At 42.6% G+C, this 23,336-nt stretch overlaps 3 protein-coding genes across 5 annotated transcripts in view; 1 reads left to right on the plus strand and 2 right to left on the minus strand.

The window, feature by feature from the left end:
• The window catches only part of NME7 (NME/NM23 family member 7), a 95,006-nt gene extending 91,380 nt beyond the window's left edge, over positions 1-3,626 (minus strand). Inside the window, exon 1 of the mRNA XM_056341833.1 lies at positions 3,500-3,626. Coding sequence (XP_056197808.1) covers positions 3,500-3,502 — 3 coding nt within the window. The 5' untranslated portion in view covers positions 3,503-3,626. The remainder of the gene's footprint in view (positions 1-3,499) is intronic.
• Positions 3,627-3,632: 6 nt separating this feature from the next.
• BLZF1 (basic leucine zipper nuclear factor 1) lies at positions 3,633-12,920 on the plus strand. 3 transcript variants are annotated; one of them, XM_056341830.1, is made up of 7 exons: positions 3,633-3,735; positions 5,599-5,655; positions 6,767-7,206; positions 7,880-8,079; positions 9,667-9,795; positions 10,379-10,598; positions 11,490-12,920. In XM_056341830.1, the coding sequence occupies exons 2-7, from the start codon at positions 5,637-5,639 to the stop codon at positions 11,673-11,675; spliced, it is 1,194 nt and encodes a 397-aa protein (XP_056197805.1). In that variant the 5' UTR covers positions 3,633-3,735; positions 5,599-5,636; the 3' UTR covers positions 11,676-12,920. The 3 variants fall into 3 exon arrangements, with proteins under 3 accessions (XP_056197805.1, XP_056197807.1, XP_056197806.1); XM_056341832.1 differs by having other exon boundaries at positions 11,469-11,603; XM_056341831.1 differs by lacking the exon at positions 3,633-3,735 and adding an exon at positions 4,168-4,377.
• A 603-nt stretch (positions 12,921-13,523) lies between these two features.
• Positions 13,524-19,921, minus strand: CCDC181 (coiled-coil domain containing 181). Its single transcript, XM_056341828.1, has 5 exons — positions 19,784-19,921; positions 18,302-19,279; positions 15,768-15,914; positions 14,956-15,110; positions 13,524-14,365 (listed from the first exon to the last, which is right to left on the minus strand). The coding sequence occupies exons 1-5, from the start codon at positions 19,919-19,921 to the stop codon at positions 14,203-14,205; spliced, it is 1,581 nt and encodes a 526-aa protein (XP_056197803.1). The 3' UTR covers positions 13,524-14,202.
• Between the last annotated feature and the right edge of the window lie 3,415 nt (positions 19,922-23,336).

Below are 23,336 nucleotides of genomic sequence, written 5' to 3' on the forward strand. Positions count from 1 at the left end.
GTCTTTGTAAGTTAGACTGCAGTTGCCAGATGTGCATTGTGTTAAAGAGTGGAGGGAAAGGAATTCATTTAACTGCACCTATGTACAGCCTCTCCAAGTGCAATAAAGCTCCATATCTGTGTGACATGCTGCTCGTGTACAGAAGCCATTGCTCTCTGGCAAATGCTGCATTTCTATGCCTGGAACACTTTCAAGTGTCAGAGTGGACTAAACTCATCAATAAAAAGAAACTAAGGTTGTTAGGATGATGGTCCAGTATGTCTCTGCATGTGATGACATGAAAGGCACCCTTAAAGAAGAATGTGTTCCAGCAGCCATGAGAGACAGCACATCTCCGAAGATAAGCATGTTTCCCTTTGGGAATCTACTGCTTACCATCCACAGCAGCCATGTGTCACACACATACAATCAAGATGCCAGAATCCATTAGATCTGATTTGAAAAACTGTCATCTGATGACAATGAAAACTGTTTTCCAATGATTAACAGACCTTTAAGCCAAAGTGCTGTCATGGAAAGACAAATAACTGCAGAATATTTCAGAACATTTCTCCCCTCACCTTGGCTTTCACTACAGTTATGTGTCCAGTTTTACAATACACACAACTATTTTCAACACACTGCTTCCATATGACTGAAGTCTAACACAAAAACACTCCAAACTGATTCCACTCAAAGTTACTACATTTTTCTTCCTGTGGCCACAATATGACTTGTAACAGGTTTTTTTCTGGGTAGGTATATACTTTTAAAACTAATGCAATCTATATGACTGACTAGAAGCAACACAGTACCAAAGGTTGGCCAAGCTTTCTAGCAGAAATTCATTACTTTCAGAACATAATTAAGTTCCCGAGGCTAGAATCCAGCTTGTAGATCAATATTTGAATCCACCAGAAGAGTCTTCTTTGATTTATTGCTCCTGAGAAGAGATGTTTTGAAAATTTGAGATAGATCAGGTGTGTAAAGTCATGGTGCCTAACAGTCACATAACTTACCCCTTCCCAGATGCTGTGTCCCTACCTAATTGGGCAGCACACATTTCCAAAACATCTGTTTTCCCATCATCCTCCAGCTACCAAATTATTCTTACTGTATTTTAGAAAACTGGCAGGAGGAAAGGTACATGAGCGGGAAAACTGGTGCCTTTCTAAGTATGAAAGAAATAAGCAGGACTCTGTAACACTTGAAAGACCAGAGAAAACCAAGAGGGAGTGAGGTCCCAGGGTGCTGGAAATGGGCAAGGGAGGCAGTCAACCTAAAAGCAGCCTTTGGGAAGATAATGGAATGAGCTATTAAGCACTCAGTCATTAAGCACCTAGTAAGACAATATGATAATAAAAAGAAGATAACGTGCATTTGTCAAGAACAAATTTTTTCCAACACAGTGAGCAAGGGAGAAGCTACAGATGTAACAAATTTGGCTTTGATTGGGCTTTTAATCTAAGTCACTTGTGAGTCTAACAAGCTGAGTAGGGAATTATGGCCTAAACTGAAGAGCAGTTATGACTCCTATATGAGGCAGTCATTAGGAATACTTCTCTAGCAAACTGGGAGCCAAATAATGTTCCACAATGATCTGCCATGCACCAAGCTTTATTTCATATTTTCCTTATTACACTGACAATGAAACTGAGAAAATGTACTTTCAGAATCTAGATCGATAACAAAGGTGGGAAAGATTGCAAGCAGTTTAGTAAACGGAAGCAGAACTCAAAATGATAACCTGAAAAGTCTACAGAAAGAGACACAAAGTACTACACAATGATGATTAAGAAAACAAATTCAAATACAAGGGGAAAAACTAGCCAGACAACACAGGAGAAAAATCTGAAAGTTACAGTGGGTTGCAGTTAGACAGTGAGAGTGCAAAGAGGTACAGTTGGAAAAAAAAGGACAGCAATCTTGGCACTATGAAGATCTAAGACACAAGAAACAAGTGTTTTGCTCTGTTCCGCAGCAGTGAAACACACAGCAGTTGGCAAAAAAACCTACAGATGAAACACCACATTTAGAGAAAAGAGTGCAGAGTGGAAAAAATCTAAACTTCAAAACCACATGATCAGTATGAAAATACTGAGAGAACAAAATTTGTTTAGTGTGGAATAATGTGAAAAGAGGAAAGGGTGAAGTTATCTTCAAGTTCTTCTGCACATTAAATACAAAAATGGAACCTCTTTATATCCGCCAAGGACAGAACAAGTAATCACTGGCATCGTTTGCAGCATGCAATATATCAGGGAAGAAACTCAGTGAACTATAAAAATCATCATATAATGGAATTATGTCAACAGATCATGCAATTCCTTTCACTGAAGGCTTTTCAAAACAAATTAAACAAATTCACCATGAAACATTTGGTTAGAGGTTGCTGTGAGATTTGGCACCACTTTAATGAATCAGTTAACTTGGTGTCACCTCAGAAACTAAGGGAGGTTAGAACCACATCACACTGACAGTGACAGTCAACTACAACAAAGCCGATGTTTTACCTATGTAGCATCTGTGCAAACTCACAAAGCAAGACTTCCACTGATGTGAACAAATTAAACATGGGAATTGAATATTTTGCAGTTCTGCTTAGATAAATCAAAAGATTTATAAGCCCTGTATTTGGAAATTAACAGTAGCGTTCCTACTGAAGTGGCAAATGCTGATCTCAAGCTTGTGTTCTGAAAGCAAGGTGCAAACAAAGTTGCTGTATAGGCTGGAGCAGGTAGGGCAAACCTGAGCTGCTTGAGACAGGTGTTCAAAGCTTGAGTACACCAGCAGGTGCATCAGCTAGGCTCTTACACATATCTTGCATATGCACTTGAGCACAAAATTCGATTCCAAGTTGTTGACTGTTCATCAGCTTCGCAACACCGGTTTCTGCATAGCAGCTTCGGCAAAGAGTACTCAATCAATTGTGTTACCAGTGCAGACTGTTTTGGGTTTTTTTCATTAGTGCCCCCGCAACGACATGATGTCATCTTCCTTTCATTACTAAACAGCAGATCCTGGCAAGAATAAAAACTGTCACCCCTGAAATATATTCCCTCCTTAAAATTCACCAGCTGCCTTCCCGCGGGGTCCCTCATGAGTTTGTGAAGTAACCTGCTCCACCTGCGGGGCCAGCGGGCCACCAACGAGCCCTGATAGCAGCTCAGCACGACCCACGTACCGCGCCTCACACAGTCCCTCAGGAAAGAGCGAGAGGCCGGGCCAGGGCAAACCTCGAGCCAGGACAGACCTACCCGGCGCCCGGTGGGGCAGGTGGGGGGCAGCGGCGGCGCCCCCCCGCCCCGCTCAGGCCGCCTGCACACAGGGAGCCCCTGAAGGAAGCCCTGGGCGGGCCCCGCCGCCGTTACCCCAGCACCGCCTGCCCCGGGGCAGAGCTTCGCCCCGCCGCCCGCCTCGGCAGCCGCCCTGCGGAGGGGGAACCGGCGTGAGGGCGCGGAGCCGCCGCCACTGACCCCCACCATCCCGCCCCGGCCCCAGCCCCCGCAGCGGCGCTCACCATGGCGATGGCGGCGGCGGGCAGCCCGCCTCACCCTGCTGCCGCGAGCGCGACGTGACGCCACGCAAAGCCGCGCCCTGGCAACCGAAGCCCCGCCCACGCATGCGGCCCAGCGATTGGCTGAGAGAGAGGACGTCACCCGGGAGCGCTCCGCCCGCCGCAGGAAGCGGAAGTGGGAGGCGGTGACGGTTGTGGCAGTTGCAGGGTCCGGCGCTGTGGTGCTGCTGTGCGCTCCGGTAAAGGCCTGGGGGTTCTGCCGCCCTCCCGAAGGGCGGCCCTGTCCCCGACCCTGAGGGTGTTGCGGCCTGTCGGGACCAGGGCAGGGGGGTTGGGGTGGCCTGGTGGTAGCAGGGCCGGAGCTGGCTCCCTGGGGCGCCCGAGGGGCGTGGAAGGGCTCGGTCCGTGTTGACCGGTACCGCCGTGGCCTGAGAAACCTCATTTCCAGGGTGGTGGGTAACGTCCAGCTGCCGCTTATCGGCGAGCTGTGGGGCTGAGGTGAGGGGCGCCCGCTGGGCCCCGGCAGCCGGGCCGCGGGTGTCCGGCGCTGGGCGGGTGGGGATTTGCCCAGGTTCTAGTGGGCCGTGACTCGGTGGACACGGGATTTCCTTGCGTCGGTGTCATGGGGGGGGGGGGGGGGATGTCTCAGGGCACGGCGGTTGCTCAGAAGTGCAGTCGTTAACGATTCGGCCAGTGGAGGAGTGTTACCTGTGGGAATTAATAAAAGTGCTGAGGCTGCACCTAACAGGACAGTCAGAACAGTATTACAACACGAACGCTGAAGGAGCAGGATCATCACCAGGTGGTCTCAGATGAAGTCGGTTATGATCAAATGCTCGTAACCAGTTGTTTATTGAGTATTCTTGCCTCTTGCTGAGCAGGTAGGCTTTCATCCTCCTCGTTCTCATCAAACGTGTAGAGATCCTCAATCAAAAATGAATGAACAGTAGTGGGGATTAACACATCGTGGTATTAAATGAGCAAAACCATAACTGGCTGTAGAAGCAACAGATAGCAAGATGTTACTATATGTATAGTTTGAGAAAGTTAAAGGAGGGAAAGGTGTTTCCTTTGTCTTCTGGTCATTGCAAAAGACAAACCTGCCTTCTGCAAAACAAATCATGACTCTAGAAAGCTGGAAGTAGTGTGCGTGCTGCTGCTGTTACCTTTTAAGGGCAGAGAGCTGTAGCCACGTGAGTCAAAAAAGTTGTAGTTAAGCCTTTTCAGTTAGCGGTATAATCAAAGGAAGTAAGGGCTTTGGGTCATCTCCCTTGAATAGCAGGAGAACTGAAGGAAAAACCTCCAAAACCAGGAGTATGCTGATCTCCAAGTAATGTAGTTAGTGACAGACCCTGGAAAAGGGGGATGAATGACCTGGAAAAGTGAGACTGGATGGACCTGCGGATAAAGGAGGCAATGGTCAAACAGCATTGGTGGATAAGGGAGAAAATGGCCAGGATGGCAATCTGGGCCAAACTCAGGGTAAGGTTTTACTGTTAGGATAAACTAAGCATGTGCAGCCAGTCAGGACACTTGACTTCTGCTTTGGTCGGATATTGGCTCTCTGAAAAAAAGTTGTATTAGCAAGCAGGACTAAAGAAATTGTGCAACCATGCAGTTGGCATAGCTTCCTGCTCACCTCTTGGTCTGCTTTAAGCACAGTGTGGGATTTCCCTTTCTTGTGGTCCTGTGATGATCTTAGGTTATCTCTGCATAGTTGTGCAGTTGTACTCTGGGAGTGTTAGAGTTTTAAAGGGCAAGATGAGGGCTCACTGAAAAGACGGAGACCAGAAAGAGAAATTTGAGGAATGGAAACTGGAACTGGATGACTAGCAAGAGGTGAAGATGACCAGCTCCTAGTGAAAAAAGAAACACGTGCCAGAAGAATTTTCCCTTTTAACTGTTTGGGTCCTGGTGTGGCTTTTATCGTTCTGGGGTTGGGATTTTTTCTTTTGTTTTGGTGTTGGGTTTTTTTTACTATGCTACTGAATGGAGTTTAGAGGTTGTACTAGAAAATAGGGTAATCAAAGATTAACTGTCACTGTTACCTTGCTAAAGACCTTCTTCCCCTCCCCCCCATCCCCGCTTCGTTTCCTCCTCAGACTTATGTAATTAGGAAGAGCTGACTGCTAAAGAGAAAATGACGTCTCTAGAAAAAGGTAAGTGGTTCACATGACACCTAATCAGACTGGATTAAAAGTACTTTAACTTGAACTCTGAAGACTAGAGTTACGCTATGTGCCAGCTCCATTCATCTGAACTTACTCCTTTGCTGTAGGTATTAGGAAGTAGTTATGTGACTTCATTACTGCAGTGAAAACCAGAACTGCCTGGATGCAACAGTTAATGTAGTTTTCTAATCCAATGTTGTGTTGAAAAACAAGTTTGTCGCTGGTACTGTCATCTGTCTGTACACCGGTCTGTCAGTCCTCCTCTAGTATTTAAAACCTGTTGGTACTGATTCAGCCAACTTGAAAGTAGGGCAATATAATAGCGTTACTGCAGCATTTTTAAAATTCATCATTTGGATAGAGGATGCAGGCTCACTTTACTGCCTGCAGTATGAGGAAAAAAGCAGTATGTGTTGCTGTGTTCTAAGAAAGGTTCTTTCTTTCAGCCATTGTGAGGAAACTATTACAATAATATTCAGCTGAAAGCTTATAAACTTAAATCAATTTCAGTACATTATCATACATACTGGGCAGTTCAGAGAAGGCAGCAGCATTACTGGGGATACTGAGGTCTGTTGATTAGAAATCAAGCAGAACTGGCTTGTTGGCTTTTCTTAAACCTTCACATGGCAACTAAAACACACGGTAGACAGTACTTAAAAGTCTGCTAAACTTTAGTAGCTATGTAGCTGATAGCTGCTTTTCATTTAATTCTTGTTTTTAAAATGAGACTGCTCTGATTCTGTCAGCTCCCAAAACCTGGTTTTTCTTTCAGCCTATAAGTAATATTGTCAAGAATTTTCTCCATACTAGCTCTCTTTCCTGTCTACGTTTAATCTTGTATGGCAGCAGGAAATTAAAATCAATACAATTCGTATCAATGTTTGTCTTGTACTGTTAATATTAATGAGCAATGCACGCTTGAGTAAGGACTTGTCTAACTTGTGCTTAATAATTGCTGCTGCAAAGGACTATTTTACACATGTAGCATGCAATTAAAGTCTGTAACTTTGAAATACAGAAATTAAGTGAAGAGTTACAATGCAACTATAACAAAGTGAAAGAGGTAAACTTTCCCTCCGTTATTTCTGAATTTTAGTTGATGATGTCTCATCGCCCATCCGAGGACCTGGTGATGGCATGGAAACAGAGCAGACAGCTGAACCTGTGGAAGTAATCACTGGAGCCAACATCACGAACCATCACATCCACCACAGCCCACATAAAAAGACAGTCTCTTCCCTGAGTCCTGGCGTTCTGCAGCTAGGGAAAATACATGCTGATAAATCAGTGGAGATTGAAGCTGTTCGTATATTAGTCCCCAAAGCAGCTATCACCCATGTTGTTCCAACTAAAAATGCTAAGGTAGCTAAATCAGTGGGACATAAAGGAGACACATTCCATCAGTCAGATGGAGCTGCAGATCCCAAGAAAGAACAAATAGAGCTGAAAAATGCAATTGAAAAGCTAAAGAATTCAGAAAAGCGGTTGCTACAGGATAAAGAAGGTCTCTCTAATCAGTTGCGTATACAGACAGAGGTAAGAAATAAAAGGTATTTTCTCTTGCAGAGCTGAGCTGCTTTGGTTTATATAAGCGGTTTGTGAATGTGACCAAAGAGAACTACTGTGACACTCTAGCCTTGAAACAAATAGTTTCCCTTTTGAGCTTATCAGCTAAGATACAGAGTGGAAGTACATCTAAGTAATCCGGTACTACTTCTCTGACAACAGATGGAAAGAATCAAAGGCTTAAAACTGGGAGAAACACATTAGAGGGCTGCAGGAAAATGGATGTTTCATGAGGAAAGATTTTGCTCCTCAACTCAACTGCTAAGTGAAAATTGTTTTGCCATAGAAGGGGTGACTGTGATTTTCTACGTAATGTAATCTGTGGATGTCTTGTCTAATCCTTTATCTTACTGATTCAGGACTTGAATACTACTGAAGCTTTGTTTCTTGTAGCAGGCTTCTTCCTCTTTGGCCACTGTTAGAATTTAAATTAAAGAATGTGTTAAATGTGCATTAGTCTCAAATGGTTGTCCTCACTAGACTGGATTGTGAGGCTTAATATAGTCTGTGTTGGATGCATCCCATTATGGAAAGAGAAAAGCAATTTATTGTTAGCAATTTGCAATAACTTGCACTGCATTCTGGAAGTAGGAGGTGTTTCATTCTATATTGATAATTACAGGGCAGTCTGGTCTAATTCTAGGTGAATCGGGAGCTGAAGAAATTACTTGTTGCTTCTGTTGGGGATGATCTGCAGTATCACTTTGAACGGATGGCTCGTGAGAAAAATCAGCTAATCCTAGAAAATGAAGTCCTGGGCCGGAATATGTCTCAGTTGTCTGAACAATTGGAGCGCATGTCTATTCAATGTGATGTGTGGCGAAGCAAATTCCTAGCAAGCAGGTATTCCCTCTTACAGAGCTGTTAAAAGAGCACTCTCCTTCAGTCTCTTGTTGCATACGCCCGTTGCAGTGCCTGGCAATGTGCTTATATATGCAGCTATACTGACACCTGCTATGAAATTTGAGTATACAGAAAAGGTGCAAAGAAAATAAGTTCCTTGTAACTCTGAGCAGTTCTGCTTTTCAAAGGTAATACAGCGGGTCTTAAAACTCCTAAACCCTTAACTACAGTTCTTGTCAATGTAGCAAGAAAAGCTCTTTATTTTGATAGACTATGTGCAGTTTAGGGTTTACAAATGCCTTCCAGGACAGCTGTCTTGTCTTAAAGTTAACTAGCTTGATTTTCATCCCCACCCCCCAGTATCATATAGTCATCAGCTTGTGAAGCAGCTGATTTGGTTAAGAACTCTGCTTCTAGTGATTCAGGAATCTACTGGGAAAAGCAGCTCAGTATGGAAGAAAGAATGGGGTGATCTCTTCATTAAACACGGGTTGTGTTACTGCTAAGAATCCTACTGTTATTTCTGTAACTGTAAAATCTGGTGTGAATGTCAAAATCTCATTTGACAATGGATTAGACTTTTAACTTGCTAAGTGTAGTTGTCTTACCAGATCTGTAAATAGCGTTCTAGGATTTTTAATCTTCTATTGTACTCGGATATAACTGACTAAATTTTAATTATGATGCTTAATGCATATTACAAAAGACCTTACTGCTTGAAGGAAATGATAATAGAATACACTTTCCTTCCTTTAATTTGCTGGTCTTCAGAAGTTGCAGCATATTGAGGGAATGGTGAGTACTTGTGATAGTCCTCACTAGGCAAGAGTTACTATCCTAACTTAATTTGTTTTAGCGTTAATAGGAGATTGTTCTGAGGTGAGGGATGGGAGGCCCTAGCAATGTGTTTGAGTCACACCCTTCCATATTGTAACATTCTGGTTCATTGAGGTCTCAGATTTCTAACTGGTGGTTGCTTAAATGTCATTCTGGTTTTTGCATTTGCAGTATTGCAGGCATTTGAAATACTTGCTTGAGGGGTCAGTGCCAAGCCTCGTGGCATAGCAAAATGTGACAATTGTCTCGTTTGTAGCTCTTAAATGCTTCTTTCTGGTTCATGTAGCGTCTGGTTATTGCCCCAGAGGAAAGTGAAGTGGTGAATCAATCCAGTCTGTAGCCATAGCTGTCATCTTTTAGAGAGGAGTATGAAAAGATGTGACTACAGCATACTTGAGAACTGTGTTAGTAAAACAAAGTGTATTTGGCTTTTTATCTTGGGATCCTTGTCCACTATGTTCACTTACCCAAGGTATTCTGAAATACCTGTTACTAGATTTGTGTTGTGATAAGATTGTTTAAAGTGAACAAGTCAAAACGTAATCTTGCACTTGTGTTGACTGTAGTTGCACAGAAATTATTCTTAATATGTGTCCTTTGTAATTAGGTCAATACAGGCTTTGCCTGGGGGAGGGAAGCAAGAACAGCAGCTTAACCCTTAGTTTAAGCTGACAAATTATGGTCTGTAGTATAATAAAGGTGACTTTCAAACTGCTCACTTACACTACTGATTGGACGTTTCTTTCGCAGGGTTATGGCTGATGAGCTAACCAATACCAGAGCAATTCTTCAGCGTCAAACCAGGGATGCACAAAGTGCAATCCAGGACTTGCTGAATGAACGCGACCAGTTCCGTCAAGAGATGATTGATACACAGAAGTATGATTTTTCTAATCCAGCCTAGCTCTGTGCAAACTTCATTTCTGTCAGTTTATTCTAGGCCAGAAAAGAATCAAATAACTTTCTTCCATTCCAGTGACATTCACAAAAATCAGTTATGCTGATGGATAGTATGGTCACTTTTCAGTCTCAGAGCTGAAAGAGCCAAAGTAGCATTAATTCTTTCTTCATTCTCTGGAGCTGTGAGGTTTTAGGGGTAATATAATGTAGAACTGACATCCCTCATATCCTCAGGCTTTCTCTGTGTAATCACTTACTCTCTTGACTGCAAGTCTCCTCTGTGGCCTTCCAAAACATATACACCATCTTCTACCTGCATTTTAGTGATTAACCTGCCAGATGTCAAATAAGTTTTACCAGTATTAAAATACTGTGTTGCTGAGGCCAGGAGAATAGTCTGTTTGCATCCCTTTCCCCTCCCCGCCCTTTTTTTTTGTTGTTGTTGTTTAACATCCAGCTCGTGCAGTAAGTCTTGGGAAGGGACAATTCCTGTGAAGTATTCTGCATGCTGATAGTATAGAGTACAAAAAGCGCTAATAGTGCTTTTTTCCTTTCTGCACAGGCTGCTGGAGGAGCTGATGGTTTCTCTTCAGTGGGGGAGACAGCAGACATACTATCCTAGTGCCCAGCCTTACACTACAACAGAGCTAGCAGCTGTGAATTGTAAGCTAGCCAAAGCTGTAAGCTCACATCTTCTTGGAAATGTTGGCACCAACAGTCCAAAAAAGACTTCAACGGCTGTGGAGTTTTGCAGTACCCCTGCTGAGAAAATGGCTGAAATGGTAAGAACTCGTCGTACACCTCAATGTGTCAGTAGTCTTCTTTCCAGAAAGAAACACTTTACTTTGTGTTAACTATTTAATATATTGCCTTTTTAAAAAAACTATATGCAGGGAAAACATGCTGAATAGAGCTGTCTGTTTCCCTCATTTAACAACAACAATAAAACAAAAAAACACCAAAAAACACAAACCAAAAAAACCCTCAAAAACAAACAAAACTGGAAGAATAAGCAGAACAACATAAATAAGATGATACATACTGACTGTTTCCTTCTCTGTTCCTAGCATGACAAGTGACAGGGTCAAAATTTGTTTACAGTTAGTGTGTCAGGAGGAAGCCAACTGAAAATACTTAGCTGAATTTAAAATGTGAGTGGAAAAAGAAATTTAAGCAGGAATAAGTCATAACACCTCAGCAGTAGTCTCTGTTGCCCTAAAAACAAGTTCTGTTGGAAGTGGGTGGAAACGCAGAGAGAAGCTATATGATTATCTTTCAAGATAGGGTTCCACTGCAGGAAGCTTGATGTTTAAATAGCAAACTAGGCTGACAGTTTAGTCTGGAAGCAGTTGAGTTGAAGCAATAGTTGAGCAGCAGGAGGCTCACAGTGCTTAGTGATCTGTGGTGTTCTTGCCTGGGTTTGCTCAACTCTGCTAAAAAGATTGAATTTTTTTTTATTCTCAATAAAATCATAACTTGGATTTCTGGTGGACATACTTTATAAACAGTACTCAGTGTCTTTATATTGAGGGTCTGGATAGATTTAGTTTTCAACTTGGGGAAAAAAATTGAAAAATTGCTTTTGAGCAGAAATCCTTCCTAGCTGTTAAGGAAGGACAAAACCCATTAAACTGAATAATTTTTTTTTTCAGTCTCAATTTTTCCATCCTTAGGTGCTACGTGTACTGGATCCAGCTGCGCGTACAGAAACAGCGACAGAAGTTTCTTTTTCTGAGACTCCTCCATCCTCCTTCCTTTCCACAAAGAAAAGTATTGGAAGGTTTCACCCATATACAAGATACGAAGATGTAACTTTCAATTGTTGCAATCACTGTCAAGGAGAGCTGATAGCCCTTTAAAAACACAACCAATGCAACTGCACGTGCACAGTTTCTGAAGAGTTACACTAGTTGATGTTCAGCAGGCTTCCCTTTTTCCTATTTCTTTCCATAATGGGTGGGTTTAACATTGGAAGTTATGCAGTTTCTGCTTCTCTACCTTTTGAAGTTGGGATTCCTTAGCCTCTGGGCTACTTTACTACTTTTCAGTAAAAAGCTACTTATTTCTACAAAGGCAAGACCAAAAATGTATGCTGGTCCAAGCTGTAGAGCATAGAGATGCCCTTGACTATTTAAGGTTTACAGTCTTATAAGCAAATCCCAACAAATTCCTTTTTAGAGGAAGACAAAAGTGTAACTATACCAAAGTAAATGAAGTGCTGATAGGTTATGTTTAAAATAAATTTTAAACAAAAGGCAATGGAAAATGGTCAGTTCTGTGCATTTTTTTTTAATCTTAGCCAAGGCGACAAACTGTCCCCAAGTCTATGTTGAGCCTTTTAAATTTAGTAATAAAAAGGAATATGTGCAATGATTCTTTATAGCTGTAAGTTCTGCAAGTAAAGAGCATATGCAGTGTTGCAGCCCTCCTGGCAAGAAAGGGAGAACCTGAACGAACTCTAGCTATAATATATAAATAGTAACTGATTTTAAATTGATTCTGGGAAACTGTGCAGGGTAAGATTATTCTTGTGTTTCCGTAAAGCTAAAATAATGGCTTTTCCATCTGTTTCTGCTTCTGGCGTGAAACTGTTTCATAGCTGATCCTCAGCAAAGACAGACTGATACACCTCCTTTAGCACACAGTGTTGAAACCTGACAAGCGTTAGAGCTCTGTCCTTGCCCAAGGTCTTCCCAGCTGTTATGGGAAGCTGAAGATAAGCACTAAGTTTGCACAGGTGCTATTAAAAAAAAAAGTATTTTTTTACTTACATGATTTTATAATCTTGATGTGGGTTCAAAGAGAACTTTTAGTGGTTAATCTGCTAAATCCAAAGAAGCATATTTAAGTTGCAAAGGTAAAGAGGAAAGGTAGGAGGATGCAAATACATGTTTTAATTTCTTAGTTTCACTTCCAGATTTGTCATAAGTAGCTGTCTAGTTTGGAGAAACCTTTCTGAAATGGTTGCTTTCACCCAGTTTTCCTTTGAATCTCATACCATGATCAGAATATGTAAGTTGTTAGGTTCTTGCTGTTGCTGGCCATGCTTTGGTTCGCATGAAGAAAGCTACAATAAACTTTCTTTTCTTGCTTTCAGGTTGCAATTTTGGACTTTATACAGCTCTCTCTGACCTTGTGTTTTCTTTGCAGCATAAAAGAAACTGTGACATTGAACTGTAAACCCCTTCACGCTTCTGGTCTGAGGTAATGAACCAAGAAGCATTTATTTGTGGCTTACTACAATTAGGGAGATAGTGTGAACCTTTTCCAACTTCTCCCTGCATTTGCTTGCTGGACAAAAGAAGCATCTTTCCCTTGGTGTCAGGGGAAGGTAGAGGAGGGAGGAAGGCACCTGTTACTCGTGTTTCTCAGTAGCATGTGAAATTTTCATTTCACATCCATGCCCTTCATCTGTGCTGGCAAAAGCTGCAACACAGCACCCTCTGGTCAAACACCAGTGCTCTCTCAGTATGCCTATAACTATCTCCAGAATGGTAACGGAAAACTACAAATCACAGATTTGCTTTGTATCTACTACACTTCTGTGACACTACTTCCAGCAAATTATTTGAATGTGGAAAAATGTAAGAACGATGCCAGATCATGAAATGTGGTGGACACATAGCTGGACAGAATGCTTCTCATCTTCCACTAGTTTTATGATTTCATTAGTGGCCTCAGCATGTTCTCTGACGAGACCATTTAGCTGGGTACGGTGATGTAGTTTATTATAATTAGTTTAGCAAACATGAACATGTATACAAGGAATCCAGTTTCCTTTGTATCAGTAAAGGTCATAACTCTCACAACCTTTCCATGGAACTGAAAACTACTGAATATGACTCACAGACATAAGTTTCAAAAACTGTTGCGTGTTCACATACATGTTAGCCTTCAATGACTTCTTTCCCTGAACGAAAATAAAACAGTCCTCTGATCTAGCCAGAATTAAATAGAAAGTGGTACAAGAAACAACATTTTCCAACAACGTAACACCTTGTACAGTCTTCATCACAAGCAGCAACAAACAGCAATATAAATCCAGCAAAAATTCAACATAATAGCCTGCATCCAGGAATTCATGGTGGAGTTGAGTATAAAGTGCCTTTTAAAGACAGAAATGTGTATTTGCCACCCTCATACATAGATCTCACACTTATTTAGATTTGGTCAAACCAAGAGGATCCCTGAGTTATACATAAAAGCAGGCTTTTCAACAAAATCACAAATAAATAGATAGTAAAACCATTGTCAATGAAACTAATTATTAAACTTGCTTGAAAGCTTTAAAAACACCACAAAAAGTCAGTAGCTGTAAAGAGCAAAAGCTCAAGCTATAAAAATTAAGAGTGTTGCCATGAAGAACTCTGTGGTTACATCAAACTTTCAACTGTAATGGTCTGTGAAGCGAAAAGATTTTGGCTCTGAACTAATACAGTGGATGTTCTGCATCTGTTTTGCTCTTCTGGCTTCTAATCTAAGCTGCCTTGCTCGCTCTTTAGCAGCTAGTTCCTCTGCTCGTTTTTCTTCTCTCTTTCTTTTTAGCCATCTGTGGAAAGAGAAAGAGGATTAGAACTACTGACAGTTGCAATTGCAAGTTTTATGCCATCTGTTCAAAGGAGGCTTGCCCCCATTTAACTAGTCACCTTGTCCTGTAGGATCAAGTTAGGTGTCACGGCTCAGCCAGTCTAAAAGCCCACCATTCCTAAAGATAGGAAGCACCACTTTTCCATCCCAATTCTGCTGTTTCTGCACCCACACTTACCTCCCCCCTTTTGTTGAGGAGAAAAAAATAATTTTATAGGATGAACTTTCTGCTTGTTTAATGAACTGAATCAACCCAAGCCTGTTCCAGAACAGGCAAAAAGGGGTAAGGGAGTAGAATCTCCCTTTCTGAGCAGAAGTCAGTCACTATTTCAGCTCAGGTTCTGACAAGCAGTTTTGTAACAGTGAACCACCAACATCAAGGAATTAATTTATTTTTGCTAGGGTGTAAGTTTATGAGGGCATATTCATGAAGAAAAAAGCCCAAAACAAAAAGGACTTCAGCAGTAAAGATGTACCATAAAATAACCACAGTCTTAAGCTGATAGACTACAAAATTTTCAAGTATGATTCCCTAGGAATGACCCTACTCACTCTTTAAAGGCTCTGTTGCATTCCTCTGTTCTTGGAAAAAAAGCAATTCCTTCAGCTTGGCGTCTCAAAATTTCTATCTGTTTTTCTTTCATGTGTTCTTGGTGCTTTTTTTTAAGCCATAACTTGAAGGCTTCTTCTGGATTCCTGCTCCTCTCCTATTTAAAAAAAAAAAAGAAAAAAAAAAAAAAGACACATATATATACACACAAGGCTTATCATTAAATGACCTTTATATTAATCACACTATACTAATTTTTTCAACTCTGCTGGCATCTCCCATCCATGAAACATACCTTATAAGCAAAATCAAGCATATGTTAATCTGGCATGGAATACACATGAGCAAGCATTCAAAGCCATATGTTTTAAAAAATACTGAATTTAGCTTTTCAAGCCTATTGCTACAAGGCAGAGGAACTTCAGAACACAGCATCTGAATCTTCAGGTTTTGGTCAGATCACGTGCATTAACTGTTTGTCATCACGTTCTGATGGTAAGGAATACATTTCAAAGGGGGTTTGCTGCAGGGTTCAATCAAGTCATTCTCCTGATAAAAAAGAACATCACTGTATCTCCTGTGGTTTTATAGCTATTAAGTTCACAGATGCAGCTTCTGCACTGCAAGCCACCCTGCCAAGCAGAACAATCCTAAGCATGCAAGTCGATCTGACTCTTCAATGAAAACAATGTAACAAAAACATTTCCTATTACTGTAAGTTTTCATATGCTTAGCTAAAAATACAGGGTCAGAATTTGCTTTCCTATTTAACAAGAGTGCTGCAGATCCCAGTCCTACATTATGAAGATCTTACCTTGCTGTTCAAGTCTTCTAGCTCCTTTGCACGACGGATTCGCTTTTCTTCTTGCACTTGTTCTTTCTTCTTCTGTAACCAAGCTTTAAAAACCATCTCATTCTCTCTTCTCTTCTGTTCTTCTTGCTCCCTTTTCCTTTCTTCTTCCTTAAATGGAATGAAGAATGAATAAACGTAGCTTTTAAGAGAACCATCCTAATCTGTAAGGCCTTCATAGACAATAAGCAAGCCATTTGAATTAGACACAAAAGTACTGATGAAACAAGGAATATTCAAAGAGTCCATCATAGTTTATGCTACTTTTAGGAAGAAACGAGTTTGAGCACTTCTGTGGTTCATGTGACATTCAGATACTTTCAGTCTAATCCTTTTTGTGTGATTACCTCCGTTTCCATGATACATCACAACTTACAGACATTTCAGTAGCAACAGATGAAAAGACATTTAAAATTAAGCCTGCCCAGCATCTCTGACTGGCTTAAAATTGGTTCAAACTGGTGCATTTTAAAAAAGAATGCAGCTCTCGGGCCTGATGGACCACTAAACCTTCAAGGATATTTAACTACCTATGGACTGCAGGCACTACCTTATAAATAAGAGATTATTTTTTTTCCTAGACATAGAAGTTGTAATGTATTTATTTAAGGATTATTAATAGCTTAACACTTTTTTCAGGTTTACAAAATGAACTGATTTTTACAAAATTAAGAAAGGAGTGGAGGGTGGGGGGAGCGTTTGATTGCTTTTCAGCTAACAACCAGTATCTACAAGAGGGAGAAAGGTTTTCAAACAATGCTTTGGAAAGCTGATTAGGACATTTTACTAGGTTTTGACTCTCTGATGCGGAAGCTACAATTCCCACTCATTTCAACGCTCAGAGAAATCTGTTCTTCTTGTGAACAGATGATGTTCCTCCCACCTACACACAACTTTCAGACTATCCTCCAAATTTACGATTTGTAATTTACTAAAAGAAACCCTACCACGATGAAGCAGATAGATTCCAGCAATGTCAAGAAAAGTTTCATGCCAGTGGCATCCATGACAGAATGGAACTCAATTAAAGAATGAAGAAATAAGGTGTTACATTCTTACCTTTTCGTAAGTCAGCCAACAACAGAAGAGATTTAGCACACACTGTTAGGAAAATAACCTTCCTCACTTCCACCACACTACCTTTTACTTTAAATACGCAGAGTATGGTGTCAAGAGATCTAGTTGTGTGTGTACAAGGAAAACACATCAGTAACTCTTCACTTTTCGTACCCCTTGTTACTGGCCTAAGCCTCAGCAAACTCTTGAAATAAAGCTGGCTAGACCTATTTCCACAGATAGAAAGCAACCTTAGAAACTACTTAGCCAGCTTACTTAGAACATCGTGGCACAGAAGAATGGTAGATGCTTCATGCCTTTTTTACAGACCAACATAAGTTACCTTTTTGCAACTGTATTATCGTAATGCAAAGTGAAGAAAAACATCTTAAGTTTTTAAAATCTTTGTTGAAGATTTCTGAAGTTCCTGTTACAGCTGTCAGAGGCTGACTATTAAGTATTATTTTTTGCTGAATAAGGAGCTGAGAAAGAAAAGGGTTTTTTCCCCAGTAATATTTAAGATACTGATTTAATTTTCTAAAATAAAATTTGGGTGAGGTTTTTTTTCCCTCTCAATTACTGCCCTTTATAGATATAAGAAAAATAACCTCAGTACTGGAAATATTTTCTTCTTTTTGTCCTCTGTGGAGGGCCCAAGTAAAACCAAATAAGAAGGAAATGTAGTACGGATTAACAGAGAAAGGAGGAAAGAAAACCTGCTTTGCAAAAAACTGACTGAGAAAACTTACTACAAACTCACCCATGAAAAACCTTTACAGGAAAAAATATCCAGTTATATTATCAGTCAACATGAATTCACCTGCGCGCATGTTATATAAGCAACAAGGCATGGCACTTTCAAAGTGAGCTGTATCTTCCATACACGTTAAACACGTCCCTCTTTTCACAGTTCTCGTGGTCATTCTCCTGTGTAAATCTTACTTCATGACTGAACGCTCTCCCATATGATAACTGCCTATTACAGACTTCATCAGCACCCAAACATGCACCTGCATTACTGTGGTTAATTTAACTTCCTGCATTGCGGTATAATCTGTGGAGATGAGACACCATGTGCTACGTTCCAGTAAACAGTGGGCCTGTAATGACACCTAGGTAAAAACAGAGTCAATAAGCAAAAGCAGTAAGCACAATACAGCAGAAGGCAGCCTATTTATGAAGGATATATTAAATACTTAATTTCTCCTGTAAGCAAGGCATGATCCTATACCACTCTGTGAGGTTTTTTTTTCTTTTATTTCTTTTAAGGGAAGGAGTTTTGAAAGATTCTGTACAAATTCCAGAGAATTAATATTAGTAGTATTGTTATTGCTGCCTCTCTTGTAATGGAAAAATGGTGTGAATGCCCTGAACATGTGGTCTCTGTGAAGCAGAGGAACAGGATGGTCACTGTGATCTACTTGTTGCCTCTGTATCTTTACCTCTTTCCTCAGTTTTTCCTTCCTTTGTTCTAGCTGCTTCCGCAATTCTTTTTGTCTGGGAGAAAGACAGTAAGTGGTGCTTCTCACAGGCACATTTGCAGACTGTGCCCTCTGTGGAGTCTTCCGTTTTCCCAGACCTCTTGCAGCATTGATAGCAGAATTTGGACGACGCTTAGGGTTAGATGGAGGCTTAGGGAAATAGACACAGTCTTCACCACCACGAGAAAAAGAATGTGCTCCCGGTCTTGCTGGAGGCACTTCCTTCATTCGAGAGACAGTGCCAAAAGGACTGTAGTGTGAAGATTTTGGAGATGTATGTTGAGTTTCAACATCAGTAAAAGAAACACTTACTGGGGGCAAAAAGCCCTGGCTTTCAATATCACGTAAACTTAAGAGTTCAAACTTCCCATCTTTTTCAACTAGGATTTTGCCATCCTTCTTGTCCTCATCCTTGCCAGCATGTGGTGAAAGTGATGTGCTTTCCTGTCCCATTTCATTAGAAATACGCAACCGAGAGAGCCTATTTGAAACATCATCTCCTCTTGCAAGGTCAATTTTACAAACTTCAGCATCTTCTAGAGGAGGAACTTCAAGATCCACCAACTTATCCTTAAATTTTAATTTTCGCTCTCTGTTCTGATCCACAGGAGCCTGGTTCTCCAGCAGTTTGTTGGCTTCTTCAATCTTTTCCAAGATATAACGCTTTATTTCTTCATCCTCTTCCTCATCTAGTTCCTGCTGGTTCTCCAGCTTGGAATCCTGGACAGAGCTTTCACTATCAGTATCAGATACATGGTCCCCCTGCTTAATATCAGACCTGGATTCCAAACTTTCTTCACTGGAGGATCTCACTTTTGCATCTACATCTGCCTCTGACAGCTGCTCTGGATTTTCTTCCATTTCCTCATTGTCTTCCTCAAATTTGTCTGTAACTTTAACAACTTGTGCTTCAACGTGCTCTTCATTTTCTTCAGGATTCTAAAAAAAATTAAAATAAACTAGTCTATTCTCCAACAAAGAACAGTATCAGAGAAAGAGAAAAGAAACAGTGAGAGAAAAGAGCAGTACCAACTACCCTAAATCTAAAACAGGCTGTCAAATAGTGCATGTCATAACTAACAGCTTTTTTGGCACTAACAACTCTTGCAGTTTCTCAATGTTCACATCTGCACAAAGTTTAACTAACCATGGCTTGCGCGGTAAAGTCATCAGTGACAGCATACAAACAGAACAATGTGTGCTGCAAACACTGAAAGTAACCCAGAAGTACTTTTGAAGCAAACATTATTTTCAGTGAACACTGATTTTTCTGTTTTTAAGGCAATTGCAACGAAACTAACCAGTTCACTGAACTGTTTTTCACTATAATTCCAAATAACCTTCCTTGTCAAAATTCAGTGAATGTGCCTATCAAACCGTACTGAGTTTTGTGCTTATCATTCCAATCTAAATAAGACAACTAGTACTTAATTTAACAAATACCTCTCTTTCACCAAGGTTTTCTTTTTCTTCTTCATTAATTAGCCATTCGAGGTCTTTTTCAAAATCATCTTCATATTCTCCGCTTTCTGCTAAATCACCCATATCTGCTGGATCTCCTTGATCTTCCTTTTCACTCATTTTGGTGATGTGTTAGAGCAATACTACAAAAAGTAGAGGGGAAAAAAATTGTTTTAAAACTCTAGTGACACACAAATACAGCAACACACAAATATGTCTCTTGTGACATCCACATCAAACTTGTGAGCAGCATCAATATAACCATGTTAGACAATGCCACAGCACCTCAGGACTAAAGATCACCAGTGGTTTATAAACATGAATGGTTTTGGCTTTTCCAGCTCTGACTACTAGGGAAGGATCTGAGTCGAAGCAAACCAGGGTGACTTAATGTCTTGCAGTAAGTCTCTGACAGAGCTAAAACTAGTCCCCATGATCTTTTTGTCTCATGCTTGGACAAAGATACGGCTATTTTATGTTTGTTAGAAGTACTACAAGCTTTCATCGCTGCCAGGCGTGGTTTACATTGTTTTATATCTGTCTGGCCCATTTTGCTTTAAAGAAATCTTAACTTGTTTAAAGTTACATTGAAAAAATGCAGGATGCACAAGTCCTAGAAGACTTGCAAAAGCAACATGAAAGAATGAACTTGGTTATTCAGAAGTTCCTATTCTCTTTGTACTCTCTGCTGTAGGCTGGAAGGTGCCACTTCTAAGCATCTCTCTAGTAGGACAAATCCGTGTCATATACAACACACTGAAAGACCGTGACACAAGCATTAGCCTAGGGCAGCACAATACGGAATGGGAAAGTTAGCTCTGACCCTGGATAGCCCTAGAACAGCAAAACAGCTCTGCTGTGTGACCATCCTGCCTGGTCCTGGACTTCCCTATCTGTCCAAGCACTTTGTAATGCATTTTGTAAAAACCGTTCCATCCAGAAGATGTTGCTTAAATTCCTTCAAGCATTTGGTTTAAGTTCTGATGAGCATCTCCAAGTTCTCAGTTATTTTGGGGACACCAGCTCCACTTCTTAAAATGCTGCATTTCACGACTGACAAGAGTCCTACTCTTTTAGACTTCAAAATTTAGTCAAGATTTGTTTAAAAGGAAAAGATGGTGATAAAGCCAGGCACTTTTGTTGCAGAATTGTTTGTACAGAAACTCTGAGAAAAGCTCATCTTTTTTGTTTGATCCGTATTTTGTCCAAGAAAATCTGGTAATTTTTTGTTCCCAATTTACTTCATTTTATCTGTCACCACTAGAATCAGTCATTCACACTAGATGCCTCTAAGTTGAAATTTTCAAAGCTTGTTCAGACTGTTGCCTTGGCTTTCCACACCATTTCCACCATGTTCCTCCTGCACCTCTTCTCATACAACACCCAATGATTTTTTCTGGGAAATGCCCCTTCCTTCACAAACATTCTTGGTTCGGGTGACAACATGTACCTGGGTTCTTAAGGGAGGTTACTCTGCTGTAGTACATTTTCAGCACAAAAGAACTATTTCTTAAACTCAGCCTTGTGGTAAGTGGACACAAAAGCGACCGAGCTGAATTGTGCCTTTAACAGAACACATTCATGTCAGTCCGTGATACCCTACACAAATACCGAAAACTATTCCATATTATTTAGGATACGTGTAATGAACGGGAGCAGCATAAAAATCAGCCTCTTCTGTTGTAACACCAAGCAGCCACGAGTCAACAGCTAATTTCAGTTTAATGACCTTGTTCCAGAAAATCCTGCATCAGCGCCTATTGTATTTTACAAAGCAAAGATTCAAGCGCTTCAGCTTTAGCAGGGACCAAAGGCAATCAGGAAATCTCCAGCCTTCATTTCCACCTGCTGCTGGTCTGACTGGGGGTGCGCTGGGACCGAGCTGTGCAAAGCCGACGGCCGCCTGGTCGCGGTGCAGTTCTGCCAGGGCACAAAGGGGCACAGCGACGGGCGGCCGTTCGTACCGAGCCCCACGCACACCCAGACCCGCACAGCCCGGCTGCGGTGCGGAACGTTCCGTCCCACGCTGCAGGGCCGGTACCCGGGCGCGGCCCAGCCCCCGGCAGCGCCCGGCGGCGACGGCCACCGGCACCCGCGATCGCGCCGTAACGCACCGACGCCGGCCGTGCGCCTCCCGCGACGGGGCCGCCCCGGGATCGGCCGGCGGGTGCAGCCGCCGTTCGCCTCACCGGCCGTCCCTGCTTCCCCCGCTGCCCCGCTCACCGGGCCCCCCCCGCCCCGGTGCGCCCGTTGCCGCGGCAGCGGCCGCCCCCGCGCTCACCTCCCCGCAGCCTCGGACGGCGGCCCCCGAGGGCCAAACTCCTCTCCGCCGCGCCCGCACCTGGCCCTGCCGCCGGCGCCGAGGCAGCGGCGAGCGCGCTCGCGAGGCGGCACCGCCCCGTTGCCATGGAGACGGGCCCGGCGCCTCACCCCCCCCGCGCTTCCCGCCTTTGTCCCTGTGAGGGCGCAGGTCTGAGGCGGCGGGCGCTGCCGCCGCGCCATCCCAATTAACGCTCGGAAATTAACGGAGCGGGGGGGGAAGCCCCCAGCCGGGAGGGGCAGCAGCGCGGCTGGCGGCTTTCCCTGCCCAGCGACAAGCCTGATGATGCCGTTAAATTGTGCACCGGTTTGGGAGCAGCCCCGGCGTCGGCAGGCTTTGTGTTATTCACGCTCCGGCTGGTGATGAGCAGTCTAATCAAACCGACAGGTAGCAGCGTCAAAATCCGAGCTTTTGTTCATAGAGACAACGCCGCATCTCTAAAGAGACACCTCTCTGCATTAATCACACATTGTGCCTAGAGCTCTGAAATGTGAAAAGAAGAAAGAAAAGGATAAAAAAAAAAAAAAAAAAGGAAGAAAACCCGACAATAATTGAATTCCCTTATGGAAAAACGCCACCAAAACACACCTTAGGTTACCTCCTGGGCTGGGGCATCCGGCAGAGGGGTCAGGTGCCTCAGCAGAGCTGTGGCAGGAGGCAGCACATTGCAACCTGCTCCATGGAGGCCCAGACGAACCCAGAGGCCGCGGATGCTGTGCCCCTGCAATGAGCAGGCCCCACGGCAAGCTGTGTGGCCACCAGAGCTGCCATGGAGCGCACAGGGGGCTCCCCATGGGGCAGAGGCCTTTCTGCAAGGCGCTGGCTGTGGTGGCACTGGGCAGGGGCTGCCCCATTGCTGCAGCCCATCAGGGTCTTGCAGAGGGCAGTGCTGTGCTGCCCGGCCCCAGAGAAGCAATAGTGGTATTTGAACAGCTGGCTAAACACACTGATGACTTCGAAAAGGCTGCCAATAAACATGGTTGTTGGTGTTGCCACCAGTTACCGCAGAGAGCCACTGGCTTGACCCTGCTTGGTGTAGTCCAACAGGAAGCAGATACAGTTGCTCATTAGAAAAAAAACCATTTCCAAATGTCAGCTCATATCGCAGCTTCAACTCCCACCCCGCAGCACCAGCGCAAGGCCAAGGTACAGCCCACCCAGCGTTCAACATGCCTCTGCAGTCCCCTCAGCCCGGTGAGGGCAGCTCCGGGCAAG

The sequence above is a fragment of the Falco biarmicus genome, chromosome 5, assembly GCF_023638135.1.
Source record: "Falco biarmicus isolate bFalBia1 chromosome 5, bFalBia1.pri, whole genome shotgun sequence".
Classification (NCBI taxonomy): Eukaryota; Metazoa; Chordata; class Aves; order Falconiformes; family Falconidae; genus Falco; species Falco biarmicus.

Bases quoted from the DNA above. Each gene is read 5' to 3' on its own strand.
- BLZF1 (XM_056341830.1), top strand. The intron at 8,080-9,666 runs GTATTCCCTCTT...TTTCTTTCGCAG, and splicing joins AGCAAATTCCTAGCAAGCAG to GGTTATGGCTGATGAGCTAA. The intron at 10,599-11,489 runs GTAAGAACTCGT...TTCCATCCTTAG, and splicing joins CTGAGAAAATGGCTGAAATG to GTGCTACGTGTACTGGATCC.
- CCDC181 (XM_056341828.1), bottom strand. From the start codon at position 19,921: ATGAGTGAAAAGGAAGATCAAGGAGATCCAGCAGATATGGGTGATTTA. The intron at 15,111-15,767 runs GTAAGATCTTCA...TTTTTTAAATAG, and splicing joins TAGAAGACTTGAACAGCAAG to GAGAGGAGCAGGAATCCAGA. The intron at 14,366-14,955 runs GTGAGTAGGGTC...CTCTTTCCACAG, and splicing joins TGCAACAGAGCCTTTAAAGA to ATGGCTAAAAAGAAAGAGAG.